Source organism: Neodiprion virginianus, chromosome 2, assembly GCF_021901495.1.
Source record: "Neodiprion virginianus isolate iyNeoVirg1 chromosome 2, iyNeoVirg1.1, whole genome shotgun sequence".
In the NCBI taxonomy this organism is placed as follows: Eukaryota; Metazoa; Arthropoda; class Insecta; order Hymenoptera; family Diprionidae; genus Neodiprion; species Neodiprion virginianus.
The window spans coordinates 31410640-31428575 of record NC_060878.1 but is presented as its reverse complement, the minus strand read 5'-3'; the positions used below and the strand labels follow the sequence as shown (position 1 = coordinate 31428575).

Sequence of the window (17936 nt, the reverse complement as noted above, 5' to 3'; positions counted from 1 at the left end):
TTTCATTTACACTTTTGGTTTTCGCGATATTTAACTGGATTGATTAAAATGAGACACCAGTTTGGTTGTAGGCGTCGCAAGGAGCCTGAAAGAAAAAGTCTGGAGGCTCTCTTGGAAATATCCCTTGGATAACTTCACGATTTAACGCAAGGCAGCTATTGCTATGAATCAAATCGATTTTTGGGATCTTTGCATGTGCGCTGGCGTATTTAGGACAAGAGGGTTTGTCGCGTATTGAATCCATGAGGTCCAAGGGAATTAAACACGAGACACCTGTGTGATTCACACGACAAATGTTTCATGTGGAAATCCAATAAGTTTTCTTGCATGAAACCATGAAATCTTAGACTTTTTTTTTTCGTGTACTTTCCCCTCTGTTTTTCTGCTGACCATAGAACCCGGTAATAAATGCTTTGCATTCTTATCGCTGTTATCTACCCTCAGTTCTATGTCTTGGAAGCTAGAAAATCCACAAGCGTTTGTTCCAAAACTTTGCCCCAAGTTAATTGCAAATCACCACCTGTTTTCAGAGTGAACATTTTTATCTATGAAATTGCAAATACTTGAGCACCTTCTGCTTGATTACTGCTTTTTTCTTATACCGATCAACAGTGACCACACTGTGTTTACCTTTTAAATACTTATAATTATTATTAACTTTCAGCTCCCAAGCGCCCTAGAACATGCGTAGCAGTGGCAGCATTTGTGACAGATTCTGCAACGCTCGGACGCAGGTAGTTTGATCCGGCATGATTTCGTTGATCCTTCTGGCTCATTGCAAGCAAGTGTTGAAAAAGCGGCAACAATATTAATAAGAAGAACTACTCGCAGGCCTGCGAACGCTGCTCCAGAACCAACAAGACCCTTGAGATTATGCAGAAAGTTAGGTTTCTCAAGCATAGGTAAAAATTCAAAACTAGAATCGGCACTTGAAAGGTCAAGAAATAGGAGATGCTTCACTAGGCACAACCTTCAACATGATACCTCGCCTGATTCACGGAAAGTCACGGTTAGAACTAGATTCAATTTGTTGTTACAATGACCTCGATCGACAAACAATGTGACACGTTCTTACTTAACTACGTATAGCAAACTCAATTAAGGCAAATAGTAAGAAGGCTATAAAGTGCAAAAGCGTTAAATGGACATGATACATCTTTGCCAAATATGCATCTTCGAAGCGACGGCTATCACAAGTTTCAGTTATTCCGTCTGAACTACCTGTAGTTCTTCATTAAGAGGCCAACGAAGATGAAGCTGATTCTACGACAGAAAATGAATGAAGGATAAACAAAGAGACAGAAGTTCGAGTAATTTTTTCTTTTTACCTGTAATTTATTATGATCGCAATATTGGTGGGCCTGTTTATTGTATTCCTGTTCACGTTTGTTTCATTACAAATTAGCTTTCTGGATTTCATTGATAAACTATTTTGTCAGAATTTCTTTAAACTATCAAAAAGGAATAATACAATGCAGAATACTTGTTAAATATTTTAATTACAGCTCATGATGTGAGTCTGGGTAAAACGTTAACGATGATTTCCTTAATTACATGAACTTTACAGAATGTAGAAATAGCTAATGATACTAAAGCTGATGGTATGCGGCTACAAGGTAAAAGGACTATTTCTAACTAATTAATATATTCGAAGACCACTGAAATCTTGTTATCAATTTCGCTATAATTCATTGATCTGTTTGTTCTTGTGCAGAACCTAATGGTGGTAGTTTAGTAGTAGGGCTACCTTCACTTGGTCCCGATTGTAAGATCAGATAGAAAAATACATTAAAAAATATGTACTATCCATGAGAGGTTATCATGGACGAATATATCAACCGTACATTTGACCAGGAACACTGTGGTAATCACAGGTTATGCTTTGATAAAAATGCGATTATAAAAATGAATCTGCCATCACCCTCAGTAAATTAAGCATCATTCCAACAAAATTTTTTCAATAAGGTCGAAATTTTTATACGATATTTATTTTTTGAGGGTAGCAGTGAAAGCAGAAAATTACCTGCAGACCATGTTACTGTGATTTTTATTCCTATTTATACGTCATACGCGTTATTTTTTTGCATCGAATATAGCTCAAGTTCAATAGAGTTATACTAAATGATGGCCACAAATTTTGCAATCATGAAAGTCAAAAATCAAGATCAGCTTGCCAGCTCCACGCACATAACAGATGGGTTCTAGCTTCTACATCTAGACAAAATAGGAAGCTAGATGTCCATTCCCTATTAAAGTATCTTTAAGTAACTCAAACAAGTACCTAAAGAAATTCAGGTTTCTGAATTCTTCAAATAACTCGATTCTAAAATTTTTATTTTGAAAAATTAGCAATAAAAGTATCAACTGTGAAGAATTGGTGTTTTATTTATGTATTATTAACGGAGGTTTTTTTGTTTATATTTCAGCTGGTGTTCCATAACTCAAACATTGATCTCCAAATCTCACCGATGAATACAAATGTCTTGTAAATCCCACCCGCGCAAGCACAATCCCTTCAAACCGCGTCGCCACAAAGCTCTGGCAACGGCGGTAATTGGACAGGTATTTACTGAAGATAACCTTGCAGAGCTTCAAAGATCCTTGAACTCTCATCGGCATTCAGATAAGGTAGCTCAAGATTCGAAGGTTCTGAATGTTTCCTTGAAGCTGCATCAACAGCAAACGCTCGCGTCGCGTCTTTGGAAAGAGAAGCAAACATGCCGTGGTGGAATTCTAGGTAAGTATTGATTTCACGAGTTGCCAATTTTCATATTGAATTATCAACAAAAGCTTGACTCCTTAAAACATTAAGTAAAATGGTAAAAAAGGTTTTCCAAATGATTTATGTGCGCCTTGTGATTTGAAGATTTAACTGACCACGAATGATCTAAACGCAATATTTGCGATTACTGGTAATAAATGTGGAAACAAAGTTCCAGGACGATTGCTCATACTTATGCATTCGGACAAAGGTTCGGGCATCACGCTTTCCGAGATGCAATTCGTGCATATGATTTTTCTTAGCTTTCTGATGTAAAAACTGTTCAAAAAGCATTTTGTCGTAGACTAGCTGCTCTTGAGGGTCCAGTTCAATGCAAATTTCTCGAAGAATTTTATCTGGCAATGGAGCATGCCATCGGTATTCTGTGATTCGAGTTTTGTTTTCCTCAGTAGCACAATTTGTATGACAGTCCCCAGTCGGTCCTGTCCAGAAGTGTCATTGTCCGCAATCCACCGCTCCCAAAACGGTAGATCATTGAATAGGGAAAATTTCAGATACTTTAGTGGAGAATAGATATCTAATTTCCTATTTTGTACTGATTTAGCAGTTAAGACCTATCTGTAGTTTGCGAGAAGTTGGCAAGTCAGATCTTGACTTTCGACTTATAAAATTGTAAATTATGTGGCCATCATTTAGTATAACTTTATTTTACTTGATCTATATCCACTGCAAAAAAGTAACTGGCATGACGTACAACTATGAATAAAAATCACCCTTGCGTGCTTTGCAGGTATTTTTGGTTTTTCATTCCTACTCTCATAAAATGAATATCGTATAAAAATATCAAATTTTGTTGGAATGATGCATACTTTATCAAGGATGGTGGCGAATTCATTTTTGTAATGTGTTTTTAGCAAAGCATAACTTGTGATTACCATATTCTTCTTGGTCAAGCTCGGTTTTTCGGTTGATAATGTTTGTCCATAGCAAACTGTCATAGATAGCACATATTTTGTAATGTGTTTTCCATCTGATTTTTCCATCAGGAAACAAGCCAAGGTAGTCATACCATTAAATTATTACCATTAAGTTCTGCACAGGATCAATCAGATATTATTTAATCATAGCGAAATTAATAAAAAGATTCCAGTGGGCTTCAAAAAATATTATTTAGTTAAAATTGGTCATTTTACCTTGTAGCTGCATATCATCATCATCTTTACTATCATTATCTATGTCTACAATCTGTAAAATTTATGTAATAAGAGGAATCGTAATTAACGGTTAGCCTAAACCCATATCATCAGCTGAAATTAAAATATTTAACAAGTATTCTGCATTGTATTATTCCTTTTTGATAGTTTAAAGAAATCCTGGCAAAGTTGAAATCTTCAAATCTCAAGGCTCACATACATCATTTCGAAAACTTTATTCATCATGTTAGTTAATATTTTAAGGAGTAACGTTTTCTTCGATAATTTAATGTAAGCATGGGCAACTCGTCAAATCAATATTTACCTAGGTGTCCGCCTCTCGGTTTTTGTTGCTCCCTCCAAAGAAGCCAGGAAAGTGCTTTTATTTTGGTGCGGTTATAGGCAAACTTCTAGAGCAGTTGGATCTGCAGCTACTTTACTCGCATTTAGAGAATTACATAATGATTGTTGCAAATCTCTGATATTGTCTGTCGTGAAAGCTTTTTTTTTCTGCACTTGTTAGAGCTTTTTGGCAATGCTTTTCGACAGCGAGCGGCAGGAGCGAAAATTTGTGGGGATTGGGTCCGCTTGTTTTTTTTTTGTCTAAGAGATGCGAAGGGTGCGGAAATGTTTTCTAGATCATCTTTAATTTGACAGTGACGGTAGTGTACAATCTGTGCTTCATTCGTATTAACGTTTGAGGTCACCACCATCCGAAACATCAATAAAAAAACGTCCGTCAACAATAAATAAATAAAACACCAATTCTTCACAGTTCATACTTTTACAGCTAATTATTCAAAACAGAAATTTTAGAATTGAGTCATTTGAAGAAATCAGAAATACTAATTTATTTATATATACTTGTTTGAATTACTAATAATATAAACCTTCGACCTTATCTTTTTTTCAACAAGAGACAGAGCAGTGTTAACATTCTCCGAAGTAGAATTGATTGTTAAACAGCTGTTGGAACTCAATTAAGCAACTTTTTTAAAAAAAAGTGGATTCTCGTCGCGAATCGCATTTCTCGATTTGAATAAATTCTAATCGAGGAAAATTCAAAGCATTCATGAACAAACGATCTGTCCTTAAAAAGTCGCCGATGCGAAGCATTGGTCCTAATAAAAAAAAAAATATTATTTTATTAATGCCATTGTAACGATGCCACATTTATACGATTATGTGAAAATACAAATTAAAGTTCTATTTCTACAATCTATAACGTTAATGCGACTATAGAATTCACGGCACGTAATGTTAAAAGGAATATTGAGCTTTCAACCTGTACTAAAGAATTTGAACGTGTTCCTAAAAAATCTTGGATTACACAAGGTATAATCGAGTCCACACAAACTCAGCAGAAACTTTACAAAAAATCTTCAAAGCATTCTAATAATACTGTTCTAAAAGAAAAATATAGAACATTCTGAAATAAATTCAAAGCTATAATAACTACAGCTACGAATACTTTTGAAGAAGGCAAAGTTAAATCTTTTCAAAATGTTATCAAGAAAATCTGGGAATGTGTGAATAATAAACTATAATAGGCAAAAGTGAAAAAGACAAGGTGAATATTATTGACAAAATCTCTGATACTAACGGAGATACTACTGTGGATAAAAATGTGTTTGTTGATATTTTTAATGAATATTTTTTAATCGTGTACTCGTCAATGTATTATTTTCTCTTATTAGTATTATTGAACCTCTGCAGAATATGTGTATATTGTTACGTGCATTGTGACGCGGTATTTTACACTTCGTACTCCACTGTAGCCAATATTCCAAAGAAACGCCTAGCTAATTTTAAGTGAGGTTTATTTATTAAGCTAATATTTATCTATTTTCTAATTTTGTATCCCACTATGAGAACTATCCACAAGAACATCTCTTCGAAGAATCGTATATCATATCGCAGAGGTCACGGACCTGGTCAACAACTTCATACGGGCAGTCACAAAGGGCAGAATACCGCCAACCTGACTCCCGATGGATGCCTACCGAAATTGTCAACAGGGTCATACCATTGCTTGCGTAGTGCACGACGCAGATCTTAAATTGTTTGGACTTCGGCCAGGAAGCCAACCACCGAAATGTCGCTATCGCCACTCGGATGCGAGTCGCAATTGGTGGACCACGTCAGCCTGGCGGACTTTGTCTGAATATCCGCGGTATGCAACGAGGATCATTCTCTTCAGTTATCATCGTTTTATCTACAAGGTCTTCACATGCATCGGTGTCGCAATACCGTGAGGGGTGAACCCCCTCCCCCTCACACATATCGCTCCATGGATCGATATTTCAATATATTACTACGAATGTGGAAAAAACGAGCGAAGGTCGACTTTGCCGCCCGCCTTACCCGTTGACCCGGCTCACGTGACTTGCTGACCTAATTACCCTAATGCAAGGAACATCGCGAATCACTTATCAACAGCACGCCGAAAATCGACCGGGATTCTCAGGATCGTCGTTCGATTCAGTACACTAAGCGTTCAGCCCACCTATAAGTCTGCAGACGTGCTTCCATTCGGTAATTCTACACTAATTTTTCGCTATTGGTACTTTTTTTCTTCCATCAGTTCAGTTCTTTCTCTTCTGTTCTCTTCTGTTTTATCTGTTATCTCATTCCTGTTTTTACATCTCCTCTACAGTTTCGTAAGTGAGATTTTTCTTTTCGTCTACTTCGTGAAGCCACGAAGTTACTTGTGTTACATGTTTTCCTTGCAGTTTGCTCCCGTAAGCATGTGCCGCGTGTGCGATCTTATATCGCTGCGTGGTATATAACACGTCGTTTTTTGACTTTGGACTATCGCGCCGTACCAAACAACACCTTTCTTACTATTTTTTCTGACATCTATTCTATGAATATTTCTTTGATCACAGTATTCTGTCGCTATATTATATTGCTTTCGCTTGGATTGTCAACATTTATTCTAAGGATCTTAGATTGTGCATTGCATGCTAGCCTATCTTTAACTGATTATTGTAAACCTTGCTGATTGTTGCTCCGAATAATAGTATCGAGAACACACACCTCTGTGTCTCGCTCGTCACACGCTACCTGTCTCGTTAATTTGTTATATCTCACTTTTACTTTTTTCCCTGGCTGTATTTGAATTTCTTGAGTTGTCCAACTGCATCTAAACTTCTCCAATTGTTTGACTGTAATTAATCTTCTGCATTTTGTTAATATACTGGATACTGTTACCGATTTACCTATTTTCTTGTACTTTATCCATTGGATACGATCTGTCGTAGAACCTGATCTTGCCTTTTCTCTGCTTTTCTTTTCCCTAATTATCTAACCGGGATTCCCGCCCTCGAAATTATCTTAAATATCGTACCTAGGAAATTCTGCGTCACAGTATATATTTACTTAATAACCGGATTAATGCATAATAATAATAATAAAATAGTAAGACGATACTGTGATACTCAGATTGAGTAAAATATATTTTCCGCGTTTACGTTTGAAAAGAAAGAAGGAAATATATATATATATATATATATATAGATACGTGATCATCTTTTACGTGAATTTTGATTTTTTCTGAATATCTGTATACTTTTAACGCATACGTACCTACGTTACGTATCTAGATTTTGGAGAAAATAAAGAAGCGTTAGATTTAATGGGAATATGGGCTCGAACTAGGTAAAGAATGGAAACTCAAATGCACTGGCAACGATTATGGATACGTCTATTGTAGTCTATTTGATGTAGAAATTATAAAGTAAGAGACGCACGCACAGACAAAAATTCGTCGTAATAAATATAGAATAATATTATGATCAAATAGTCATGAAGAAATTATGCAGTTACGTATAGGTATGTATAACTTACGTGTCATCGAATTTAGTCACACGATGAGGACATTTAATTAAAACTGGCTACACAGGTAACAAGGTAAACTGCAATTAGCAGCTGCAGGTGAATTAATCGCCAATCGTGTATCGTTTACACTGGTCGTATGAAAAAAATGAAAATAAAATAGAATGAATTATATATTGTCATGACGATTCGCTTATAATCACGTGTTAATATTATTATGTGAACGTGAAAAGTGATAGTGTACAACTATGGTATTCCGATCAGTGAATCACCTCTTCCTTCCGTAGAATGTCAAACACGTGACCGAATAGTAGATTGACGTGAAATTCACCACACGGTGACGAAAGTAAGAATAAATTTAGCGCTTATTCACGTGAACAATATTCGTGGCCGTAATGACAACAAGAGTCACTGATTCGTTACCGTTGTATCAAATTTTGCGACAATACAATTCATCTTAAAATTACAAACGGATTCCACGGTTGGTGCTGCCGACGTAGTTCAAAAGTTCTTCTGAATCTTCGCAGATGAAGGGTTTCTCGTGGTAGCAGGCAACGTCGTGCCACGCTATTCCGTCGTTGTAAACGTTGTTGAGAACCGAGAGGCAAGACTCGTTGGTACCGTTTATGTCAAACTCAGCGTTGTCGGGCTGACGGACTTTCTTGTGACCGGTCTGTGACCAAGGATTGTAGCCCCAACCAATTGGCGTTTGGTTCGTGGGCGATATCTTTTCGCGATTAGCCGACCAGAACCATCCGTTCAGAGCTTTCGGCTCGAGGTCACGACGGTTTTCGCATCCCTTGAAGTCGCAGAGACGACCCGAAGTCCAGATGTACGGCACGTTGTCTGTTGAAAAACGATAAAAATCATTAAACTTCCGACATCCAATTTCATGGAAATACGAAACATTTCATACTTCGGCTTCGCGCCGTGTCTGCTTTTTGATCTGTTAGTTTGATTTTAAGTTTTTTTTTTTTTTGCGTTTATTTTTACTGCGAAAGTCAACAAGTCGCGACATCGTGCAGATAAGAGGAGGAAGGGAAATCGTTATAAGGAACCAAGTGGCCGGGAGAGTTGAAGACGTTTTCATTTGAAGTTTCACTTGAATTCGACGGAAGGAGAAAGCTTTGGAGTGACGCCCTCGAAACTTACTCTGCTGTATAAGTCGGAAGACAAGATTGTTCTCTTCCTGAGTTTCCATAGACACCAAATCCATGCAGTATTCTCGGCAGATGTTCCTAGCGTCTAACCAATCGACTTTCTGATTCGAATGGGCTGGCACGTGTCCGCTGAAGAAGTAATTATGCCCTCTGTATTGGAATTCCTTTGGTCCTATAAGAATGAATTTTAATGACCTCAATTAGCGCATAGATAACCACTGGAATCGAATGACTAGTGCGGTCATTATCTCTCGGAATTCACCTGTGTTATATTCTAATAAAAGTCGGTCTGAGATTGCGCCTAAGGGAAATCTCACAGCAAAGAATAATTGATCGGAAAAGCGATATAATTCGAATACATGTACTCCTGGTAAAGTCTGGAGAAGGACTGTATTTACAGTAATACTAGTTGACACAGCCATCGTACAAACTGTACGTACAAATGATTAAAAACTTGCTTAAAATTTGACAAATTTAGAAATTCGAGGCTCCATTTCGTACAGAGATATTAGAAGCATTTCTAAAACAGACTGTTCTTTCAATCGAACAAACAAGCGTGGGTTACTTCACGTTATATAAATTGGGTTTTTTCGGAATAGTTGCACATAACGTTGACAGGACAGGTAATAATTACATTAAAACACGGTACGACTGGATTGATACAAATAGCCAAGGTTCGAGTAGAATTTGCGATAGTCCGCGGATTCTATTCAGCAATGAAAATGTCATTCGCACTGTTAACTAGCAGTGATCCATTGTATATCCATATCCTACAAGCCTTGCTTGGCTTCGCCGTAAACCCGACAAAGATCCAGGAGATTAGAATCAGAGATCGGAATGCGAGACGTTCGACGGACTTACGAAGACGGGAATTTGTGTACCTGTAATGTTTACGAATAAATACAGTGGGTTGAGCAATGCCTGTACACCATTTTCTATTATCCCATTTCTCTCTTCCATTCCAATTTATATATATATATATATACAATAAGAAGTGTGCATGCGATCTACACAACCAATACGAGTTACCCTGTAGAGCGGTGAAATTAGTTATTCGTATTACGCGAACCAGCCGCCGCGGTACCTTGCATACAATGTATGAACCACATGCGGATTGCAGTAGACAAAAGTCCCATTATACACACGGGAGAGAAATGATTCGTAAAAAAATGTCCCCATCCATACAGCTGTGAATGTCCTAATAGATATCATAAGGAGGTCAAGTACTACCAGTCAAGTATTAACGAGTTTTCTTTTACTGCTGCGTCAAGGTCAATAACCTTTCAAAGAACATCTATACACGTATCGCATGGGCTAGTATCAGGCAACGTTTATTATACGGAAAGAGAGATGTGTACTGAATACACGTATAACTGTGTTGTATGTGTGAGAATTATGATAAAAATTTAAGAGGAGAATTAAAAATTTCTGTAAGCGTAATTTTTTGTTTTACTTTTTTCCGTTCGATTACTATATCGCTATTTATAGCATATCCATACTTTCTACAGAAGAAAAACCTTTTTGGAGGAAAAAAAAAAAAGAAAGAAAAAAATGGTGGCACTCACAGCCTGTTTTAATTCTCCTGCGCGCGTGGTCGAATTTACTTTTTTAATTCCTTGAAACGTCTTCGAGAACAAATTGTGCATGATATTAGTCTGAGTCGGTAACGTAACAAATATCAGTCATATTTCCACGAGTATTTAGCTATTCTTAATATTCCCTTGAGCGAGTGACACAGAAAAGCATTTGAAAAAGATTCAACGCCTCGCCTCGTACGGAGAGTCGTGCAGCCAGAAATAAGAGGAGACAAGAGAAGACTGAAAATTGTGCGACCGCAGGGTTTGTCCGTGACCCGGGTCGTAATCACTAATCTAGGATTGCGGTACAAGGTATAACAGACGTGTATACGCATTAATATTCCGCGCATTGGAACCGCCGTTATTACAACCATCCAGCCCCATTATTTCGAGACAGAGAAATCTTTTCCCCAACTATCACAATTATCTTGAGTTTAGGTTTCTGGAAAACTTTCTAACCGACAGCTAATAGAAATGGTTTTAATTTTAGTCATTTCTTTCGACATTCAAACGTGTTATTTCTTTGTATTTTTGTTTCTCTTGCTCAATTCTTCGATTCTCTACACGATATTGAATTCACTTTGAAAAATCAGACGGAGTATGAAACAATGATTTTATGAAACACCCGCAAAAAGACACAATCTTCATCTGTACGTCGGGGATTTTAAATCGCGGTGACAACGATTATTCTAATGTTCGTGTGGTTTGAAACAATGCCCGTGACTTCGCATAATGCGTGTATAATAACGTATACGTGAATGCTTCTTGGGAAAACTAGGCTAACTATGAGAGAGATCAGCTATTCGAAACAACCTGAGAATAATGACAAGGTTTCTGCAGCCGCCTTTGTGTTGCACGAGATCAAAGAAGTAGGTATAATGAGCAAGTATAATCAGATACTGCGCAGGTGTACGAACGTACACCGACGAGTGTGTGCAATCACCGCGTGTAATTCATGCGAATACGTTTCTCCTATCGGCGTTCTCGTGTTCATTAATTAAATGTCCTCGAAAATTTGCCATCAGCCGTTCATCGTCGGGAAAAGATATTTAAAACGATTCCTTACGTCCAACTCGAATGCTTTTAGCTTGGACATTGCGAAAGGATGAGAATTCAATTCATTTTTCAGTTTTCATATTACGGGTAGGTAGGACGTATGTAGGTAGATGTTCGTTGTTCAGCCATGCATGTGTAACGGTGCTAATGATATAATTTGAAATTCAATTCAAGTATCCTTCATCGTATATTTCGCATTATTCACTCGATTTGTTCCTATTCAAATATTCTTCGAATTTATGCAATACAACTCCCTATAATTCAGTCAATTTATTCCGTTATGAAAGGTTATAAATTCGACGGTAATCCCGAAGACACGATTTGCTTGTAAGATGATATCGCGAAAAAATTTTCAAGTGGGTGGAAAGAAATTTTTTCAGGATTAACAGGCGAGTAACAATTGACAAGTATAAAAATAAACCTACACGTTTGAAAAATCTTCTTTTTGTTTCCGCGCAAATATGAAATTTCAAGCTTTCGAAATAAGTCGACGACGTCGGACCTAAAATCTGTGTCACGACGACACCGAAAGAATTGATAGACTACGCATATCTGGTATACCTATACCTACGTATACCGCATATCGAGTCTGTGTGTAATTTGTTGACGGCGTTATGTAAGCAGCTGTTATTTCGGTAGCAATCGAAGGCAAATCGATATAGGTAAAGGCGTACGTAGTTCTGTATCCCCTTCACGAACCATCGGGCATTATACAGAGACACCTTTGCGACCATCGAAATTCTCGACGCTGGACGCGACGCGACGCGACGCTCGGCGCCGCGCCCCGGCCTGATATCGTATTTATGTACCTGCACTCGCGTCTCGCAGGTTGCGTATTACAGTATGTACGATAGTTCTTTACATTCCGTAGTCTCTTATACATTCCGCGTACAAGTGACCCACCTCAAGACTTTCACGCTGAGGACGCGATACATGTATACGTAGTTTAATACACAATATAATGCAACGCGCTCTCTCAAAATTCCTCTGCATCCAATACTTGTCTGTATAAAGTTACTTATACAGGTATAGCTGACCGCACTCACGGCTGTCAAAGTCAGCTGATGTCTAAAGGGTATTTCATGTGTTATACATGCCTATGTGTATGTGTGTGTATATATATATATATATATATATATATATATATATTTATGTATTCTTGCTTCAAAGATCGTTGTAAATAATGAAATGTGGAAGGAAACGGCGTGCTACGGTTTAGGATTATTTTGACTTTGACATTTTTACGGTCAACCGATCCTGCAAATATTACTGCAGAGGTACATCGCTAATCGCTTGAATTGCAAATGTTTGCACTCGCGTACCTGCGCGATTAAGACGTTGCGTAGTTTTAGATGAAAAGATGTCGAGGATATGGTAAATCAGCGGTAAATCATCGGGGCTCGTTTGAAAAACAGAGAGTATATAATGTTTGACGGACTAAAATGTGCAGTGGTAAATACCGATCTTAGAGAACGGCGTCCCCGCTCGCTCCGAAGCTAGCGGTTACGTCTTGACCCTTTGATCCTTCGTCTTTCTTCGCTTGTGCTACACGGTCATTATATACTTGTACAATACCAATTACAATGTAAAAATATAAAATTGAGCAACCGACTCCAGCCGTTACATACACATGCATCTAAAACGCGGGAGAGGAGGGCGAAAAATTATAAAATTATTGTACGTAACTTTCGTAACAGCGTGAGGATTTTAATTAGTCAGATCGAACGGTGCAGATTACATACTCCGAATAGCGATTTGCATTACGATGCTTGTAACGAGTTACCGGCCGACGAGTTATTTCTCTGCGTCCGGTTACATATATGTTTGATACGAATTACCGGCGCCTGTGTATGTACGTGAAATTTGCAAACTGGATATCCAAAACTGAAATTGCGGTTTTATACACGGGTATATGTTGTATTATTATTCAATCAGGTCTCGTAAGGTATTCCTCCCGGGGCAATTATTTTTGCAGCTCTAACGCCGAGGCTCGATGGGGGATTGCATCTGAACGCGGATAGAAAGTACACCCAAACGTGATACGGAGCAAAAAGTAAGAACAGCAGCTCGCTGCAAGTCTCCGCGATCCGTCAGCTTGTACAGGAAATTGGGCTTACATGTATCACCTGGGTCTTCGTCCTTTCGTCTAACGCCGATCGCCTCGTTAGTGACAGTTGGAGAATATAATCTGTGCAACGAGATAAGAATGAGAGGAAAAAGGAGAACTCGTGCGGATTGATTTTGCCCTAGGACTCGAGTTGCCGCGGGACGCGACCTCGTTCATCGGGTTTTGCGATGAATTGCAACACCCGCGATTCGCAGATGCGCTTCGGCTCAGCGAGATGAATCGGTAATGTGCTAGTTCTCCTTACTGCCGAACCCGTATGAGTTAGAATCGATAGTCGGACGAATGATTCGTCGTTGAGGCCGCATCGTGTATTTAGTTTGCACTCAAGTGCAGCGTGATATCGTGTGCTTTGCCGCACTATCGTTGCATATTGCGCAAGAACGTGTTGCGATATTGTTATGAAATGCAGCTTCTCTCGAATGCACTTCTTCTCACGACACGACTATACCGATAGGCATTTCGCGGATGAATTTATTATATGCGCGTTTTGTTTCGGTGCAAATAGCAAACTGCACGGTTCAACGATTGCGGCTTGATTTTTTACGCCAAGATTCGTCGCGCTGCTGCTGCTGCTGCTGCTGTGGCATATCGATGTCGAAAGAGCCTCGTGATCTACCGCGAGGGATAAAAGCTGGCAATATGTGAATAAGTACGTGCGGAATTGGGGAGACGTATTATTGATGATGGGAATGGAACGACTCCCTGCAAATCTGGGGCACGTGATTATATTATACCTTGATTAGTGACATTTTTACATTTTAAATATCGCTTGGAATTAGAAATTTAGTTTAATACAGACGGAGTCCACCTATCTAAATCCTGCTTATGAAATTCCGGACACGAAATTTATGTATCGAAGAATTATACAAATTGGACCATCAGCGCATTTATATTTCTTGCTAAATACGTATTTCCAAACATACGATTCGAACTTTCCTCCCGCCGTGTTCCAAATTTCCCTTGTCCTATACACAAGCCCGTTGTAAGCAGGTATGAAAGATTAATTTCATTGTCACAATGTTCGGCAATAATAATTCCAAGTAATATTAATCTTTTTTTTTTCGCGCCGAGTATCTAGCGAGCCGTCAGGGGTGACATTTTAGAAAGTGAAAGAATTTATTCGCGATGTAATGTAATGTAGTACTTCAATCAGCTACAATAACATTTTTTATAGACGCTACATATTTTTGCGATACGTTATTACGACACGTGCTTAACGCCCGTTTCGCGAAGGCATTACAATCACAATAAAAATTATAATATAATAATAGTAATAATAATAACAACAACAGCAGAAGTTCGTTGCCGTTGGCGTTTTGAAAAAGGGTTATTACTTATAGTAAGCGAGAGAAAAAAACAATACATCTGAAGAAATCGTGCAGTGCGCCGTTTTATACGTTGTTAAAACATGTACGTGGGATAGAGAAATTTTGTGCTTTTTTCGATTCAACCTAATCAAACGCAAACGATAAAAAATGAATAAGCGAATTACGTATTGAATTATTTTATTAGTGTCAGGGCATCGTATATGAGATACTTGAAACTTTCTTTTGACAATATCTGTAGACATATATCTCGCGTATGTATCATGAATTTGTGTTTACACACACGTTTACATTACACGCGTGTGTGAAGATATGGTATATGCAAAGAACACTTGACGCTGTTCGCACTTAATTGTAGAATACGCCAGATGTGTGTGTTATTCGACTAACGACGCGGCTACACTTTCACGAATTCCATTTTTGAAAGCCTTGCCATTTGACGAAAATTCAAACATCGCGCGGATTGTACGTCTGATCGTCGAGCGGTGCTGATCACTCGTATCAACGATTTCCGAACATCTTCAATCGTAAGTAAAATTTATCTCTCCACCACTAAATGCTTACGACCGTAACTTTTATTGCCGTTAAAATTATAATCTACCGGCAAGGTACCTTTGAAATTGATTTATGATCGCACAACGACAAGCTCTTCGGCACGATCGCTCGCACATTTACCCTTTAATTCTCGTATACGTTGGCTAATAATGATTTACTTACGATTCGCGCATTTTTGTGCAACGGGTAGAGACAGAAATCTGCCGGGACGATTGCTGTGAGGTCGAGCCTCGCTGATCGCTGGATCTGCGGCAACCAGGGCCGCAAGGATCACCACTAGGCCGACGGGTGCCAGGATCATCTGAAATAAAAAGGTGAAAAATGTGGTCGAAGGATCAGTCGACGCTGCGATTGTTGTTCCAAGTCGAACCGAGCGTTGGTTGAAAAATGGTAATAATTATACTTCAACTACGACCGTGCAAGCGATCGTTCTACGACGTACGTAAAACGGGGAGTTTAACGCCGGGTAACGAAAGCGGCTGGTGAAAGTTATCGAGTCAAAATACTTGAGGTTACCTTGTTCAAGGGATGGGTAAGCAACTGATTCCTCAACGAGAACTGCACCGTCAATGTGTATCGTACTGTATATATAACTGTTAGATTATGAAGAGACTGCCGGCCGAGCAACGGGTTATATAGAAAAAGTTACCCTCTCCAATCACCGCTCATCTCCCACCGCGGACAGTGGGATAGTTCCGAACTCGGGAACCCGAGGATTGCGTCCCACCTTCCGTCGACGAACATCGTGCGGCCTTTTCTCCCCCTCGAATGCAATGCGACGGGATGCGACTCGCGGCGACCTTAAGACGAGGCCCCGATCGCCGTATCTACACCCGGACTCTGATTCGCGGCCGCGGAATCTCGATCATCGGTTTATCGTTACACCTTATCGCAGCGTTTCCATTCCGAAGAGAATTCCGATTATTCCGTAACGAGCCTGACGTCGCTGGGTTCTAATCGTAGGAACGCAGATGCCCCGGCCTCGAAGGAAAATAACCCGAGCGATGCCCCAATTCCAGACTCTATCCTCAATCCTCGCAGCGAGAGATACGAGGCGATAGGAACGAACATTCCTTTAAAAAAACGGGCTCAGCCCTGTCGTGATTACCGGTTGGTAACAACGCGCAAGGCGCTTTCCCTCGGACGCGAGCCGTTAATCCAAATTAAACCTTCTTCTTGTCGTTAATAGATATTTCCTCTGCCGTACAGGCGCGCATCAAATGGACTCGAGCCGAAGGAAAGCAGCGGTAATGATGCGACTATTTTTACGATCGCACGGCCCTGTGACGAGGTAAATACAGATCTCGTAGTTTGGAGATCGAAGATTTTTAACGTTGTCGAATTCTGTATCTACTCACACTGGGAAGCGAATTGATTTATTCTCTTCCCGTGCGTTCAAGATCTTTGAATAACAAGGGCCAGCTCGAGCCAAGTATCCGGACGAACGAGGAAAAATTTCGGGCTCTTCGTTATCAACTTTGTGTCTTATCGACGCGAGGCTCAAGTTTGGTGTCTCGCATCCGCTGCTAAACGCAGTTCACGCGCTGTGGTCAACGCAAGGTATTATCGAAATTTGAGTTCTATCGAATATTCCAGTACTTGTAAAATCAAGAGGAAAACTATGTACATGTGTCAACGGCAGAGCTATTTAGGACCCGCGACATCGGTCCTGTTTCAGCCATTCGAGGGCGGGCTTTTTCATCATCTGCATCCCGTTCGCCAAAACACCTAACAGTAACGTTGAAAAAGGTCGGAGAACACATAATAGTTAGAGCGTGGGTATTAAACGGTCGATAACGAATAAAGAGAAACTCGTTATACGGGTATGTATAGGTATACATATGTATGTTATAATACAAGGTAGCTGCAATTTGTTGATGTTGTGATTTATCTCGAGAGGTGCGTCCAACACCGAGTGTGTCAACGGCGTGTATTTGGCCCAGATTTCCCGGGGAAGGCATTTATACTGGCTGAACCTGTAACATAAGCGACGAGAGACTTGATATTACGCGCATGTTTCTTACGCGATGTGTCCGATTCGCGTTTATGTTGCGTTTCTGCAGGAACGTCTACGTGCCTGTGTCCGTCTGTGAATAAGATGGTCAAGGAACTTTCGTTTTCAACTACACCTCTCGCTTCAAAGTCTACAGGTATACGACACCGACGGTGATCCGACTCGCCAGCACGCACGCAGCCTAATAGGAACACCTCTGTCCTCCAGAGGTAAAAATTACGTCAACTTGTAACGATTTTATTCGGCGGGACGGTGGCGGACGGCACTTAAAAAGTCCATCCCGCTAATTGTTTAGGTGCTACAACTTATATTTATTCTGACACGTTACCCGCGGTCCGACATCTGAGGTGAATTATAGAAATACGTGAT

At 39.5% G+C, this 17936-nt stretch overlaps 1 protein-coding gene across 1 annotated transcript; it reads right to left on the bottom strand.

Annotated features, from left to right (window-relative positions):
* Positions 1–7604: 7604 nt before the first annotated feature.
* LOC124297407 (uncharacterized) lies at positions 7605–16217 on the bottom strand. Its single transcript, XM_046748397.1, has 4 exons — positions 16070–16217; positions 15716–15854; positions 8905–9084; positions 7605–8598 (listed from the first exon to the last, which is right to left on the bottom strand). The coding sequence occupies exons 2-4, from the start codon at positions 15852–15854 to the stop codon at positions 8216–8218; spliced, it is 702 nt and encodes a 233-aa protein (XP_046604353.1). The 5' UTR covers positions 16070–16217; the 3' UTR covers positions 7605–8215.
* Between the last annotated feature and the right edge of the window lie 1719 nt (positions 16218–17936).

Excerpts from the sequence above, each read along its gene's own strand:
- LOC124297407 (XM_046748397.1), bottom strand. The coding sequence starts at position 15,854 with ATGATCCTGGCACCCGTCGGCCTAGTGGTGATCCTTGCGGCCCTGGTT. Across the intron at positions 9,085-15,715 it reads TGCACAAAAATGCGCGAATC|GACCAAAGGAATTCCAATAC; the intron begins GTAAGTAAATCA and ends TCATTCTTATAG. Across the intron at positions 8,599-8,904 it reads CTTCCGACTTATACAGCAGA|ACAACGTGCCGTACATCTGG; the intron begins GTAAGTTTCGAG and ends GTTTTTCAACAG.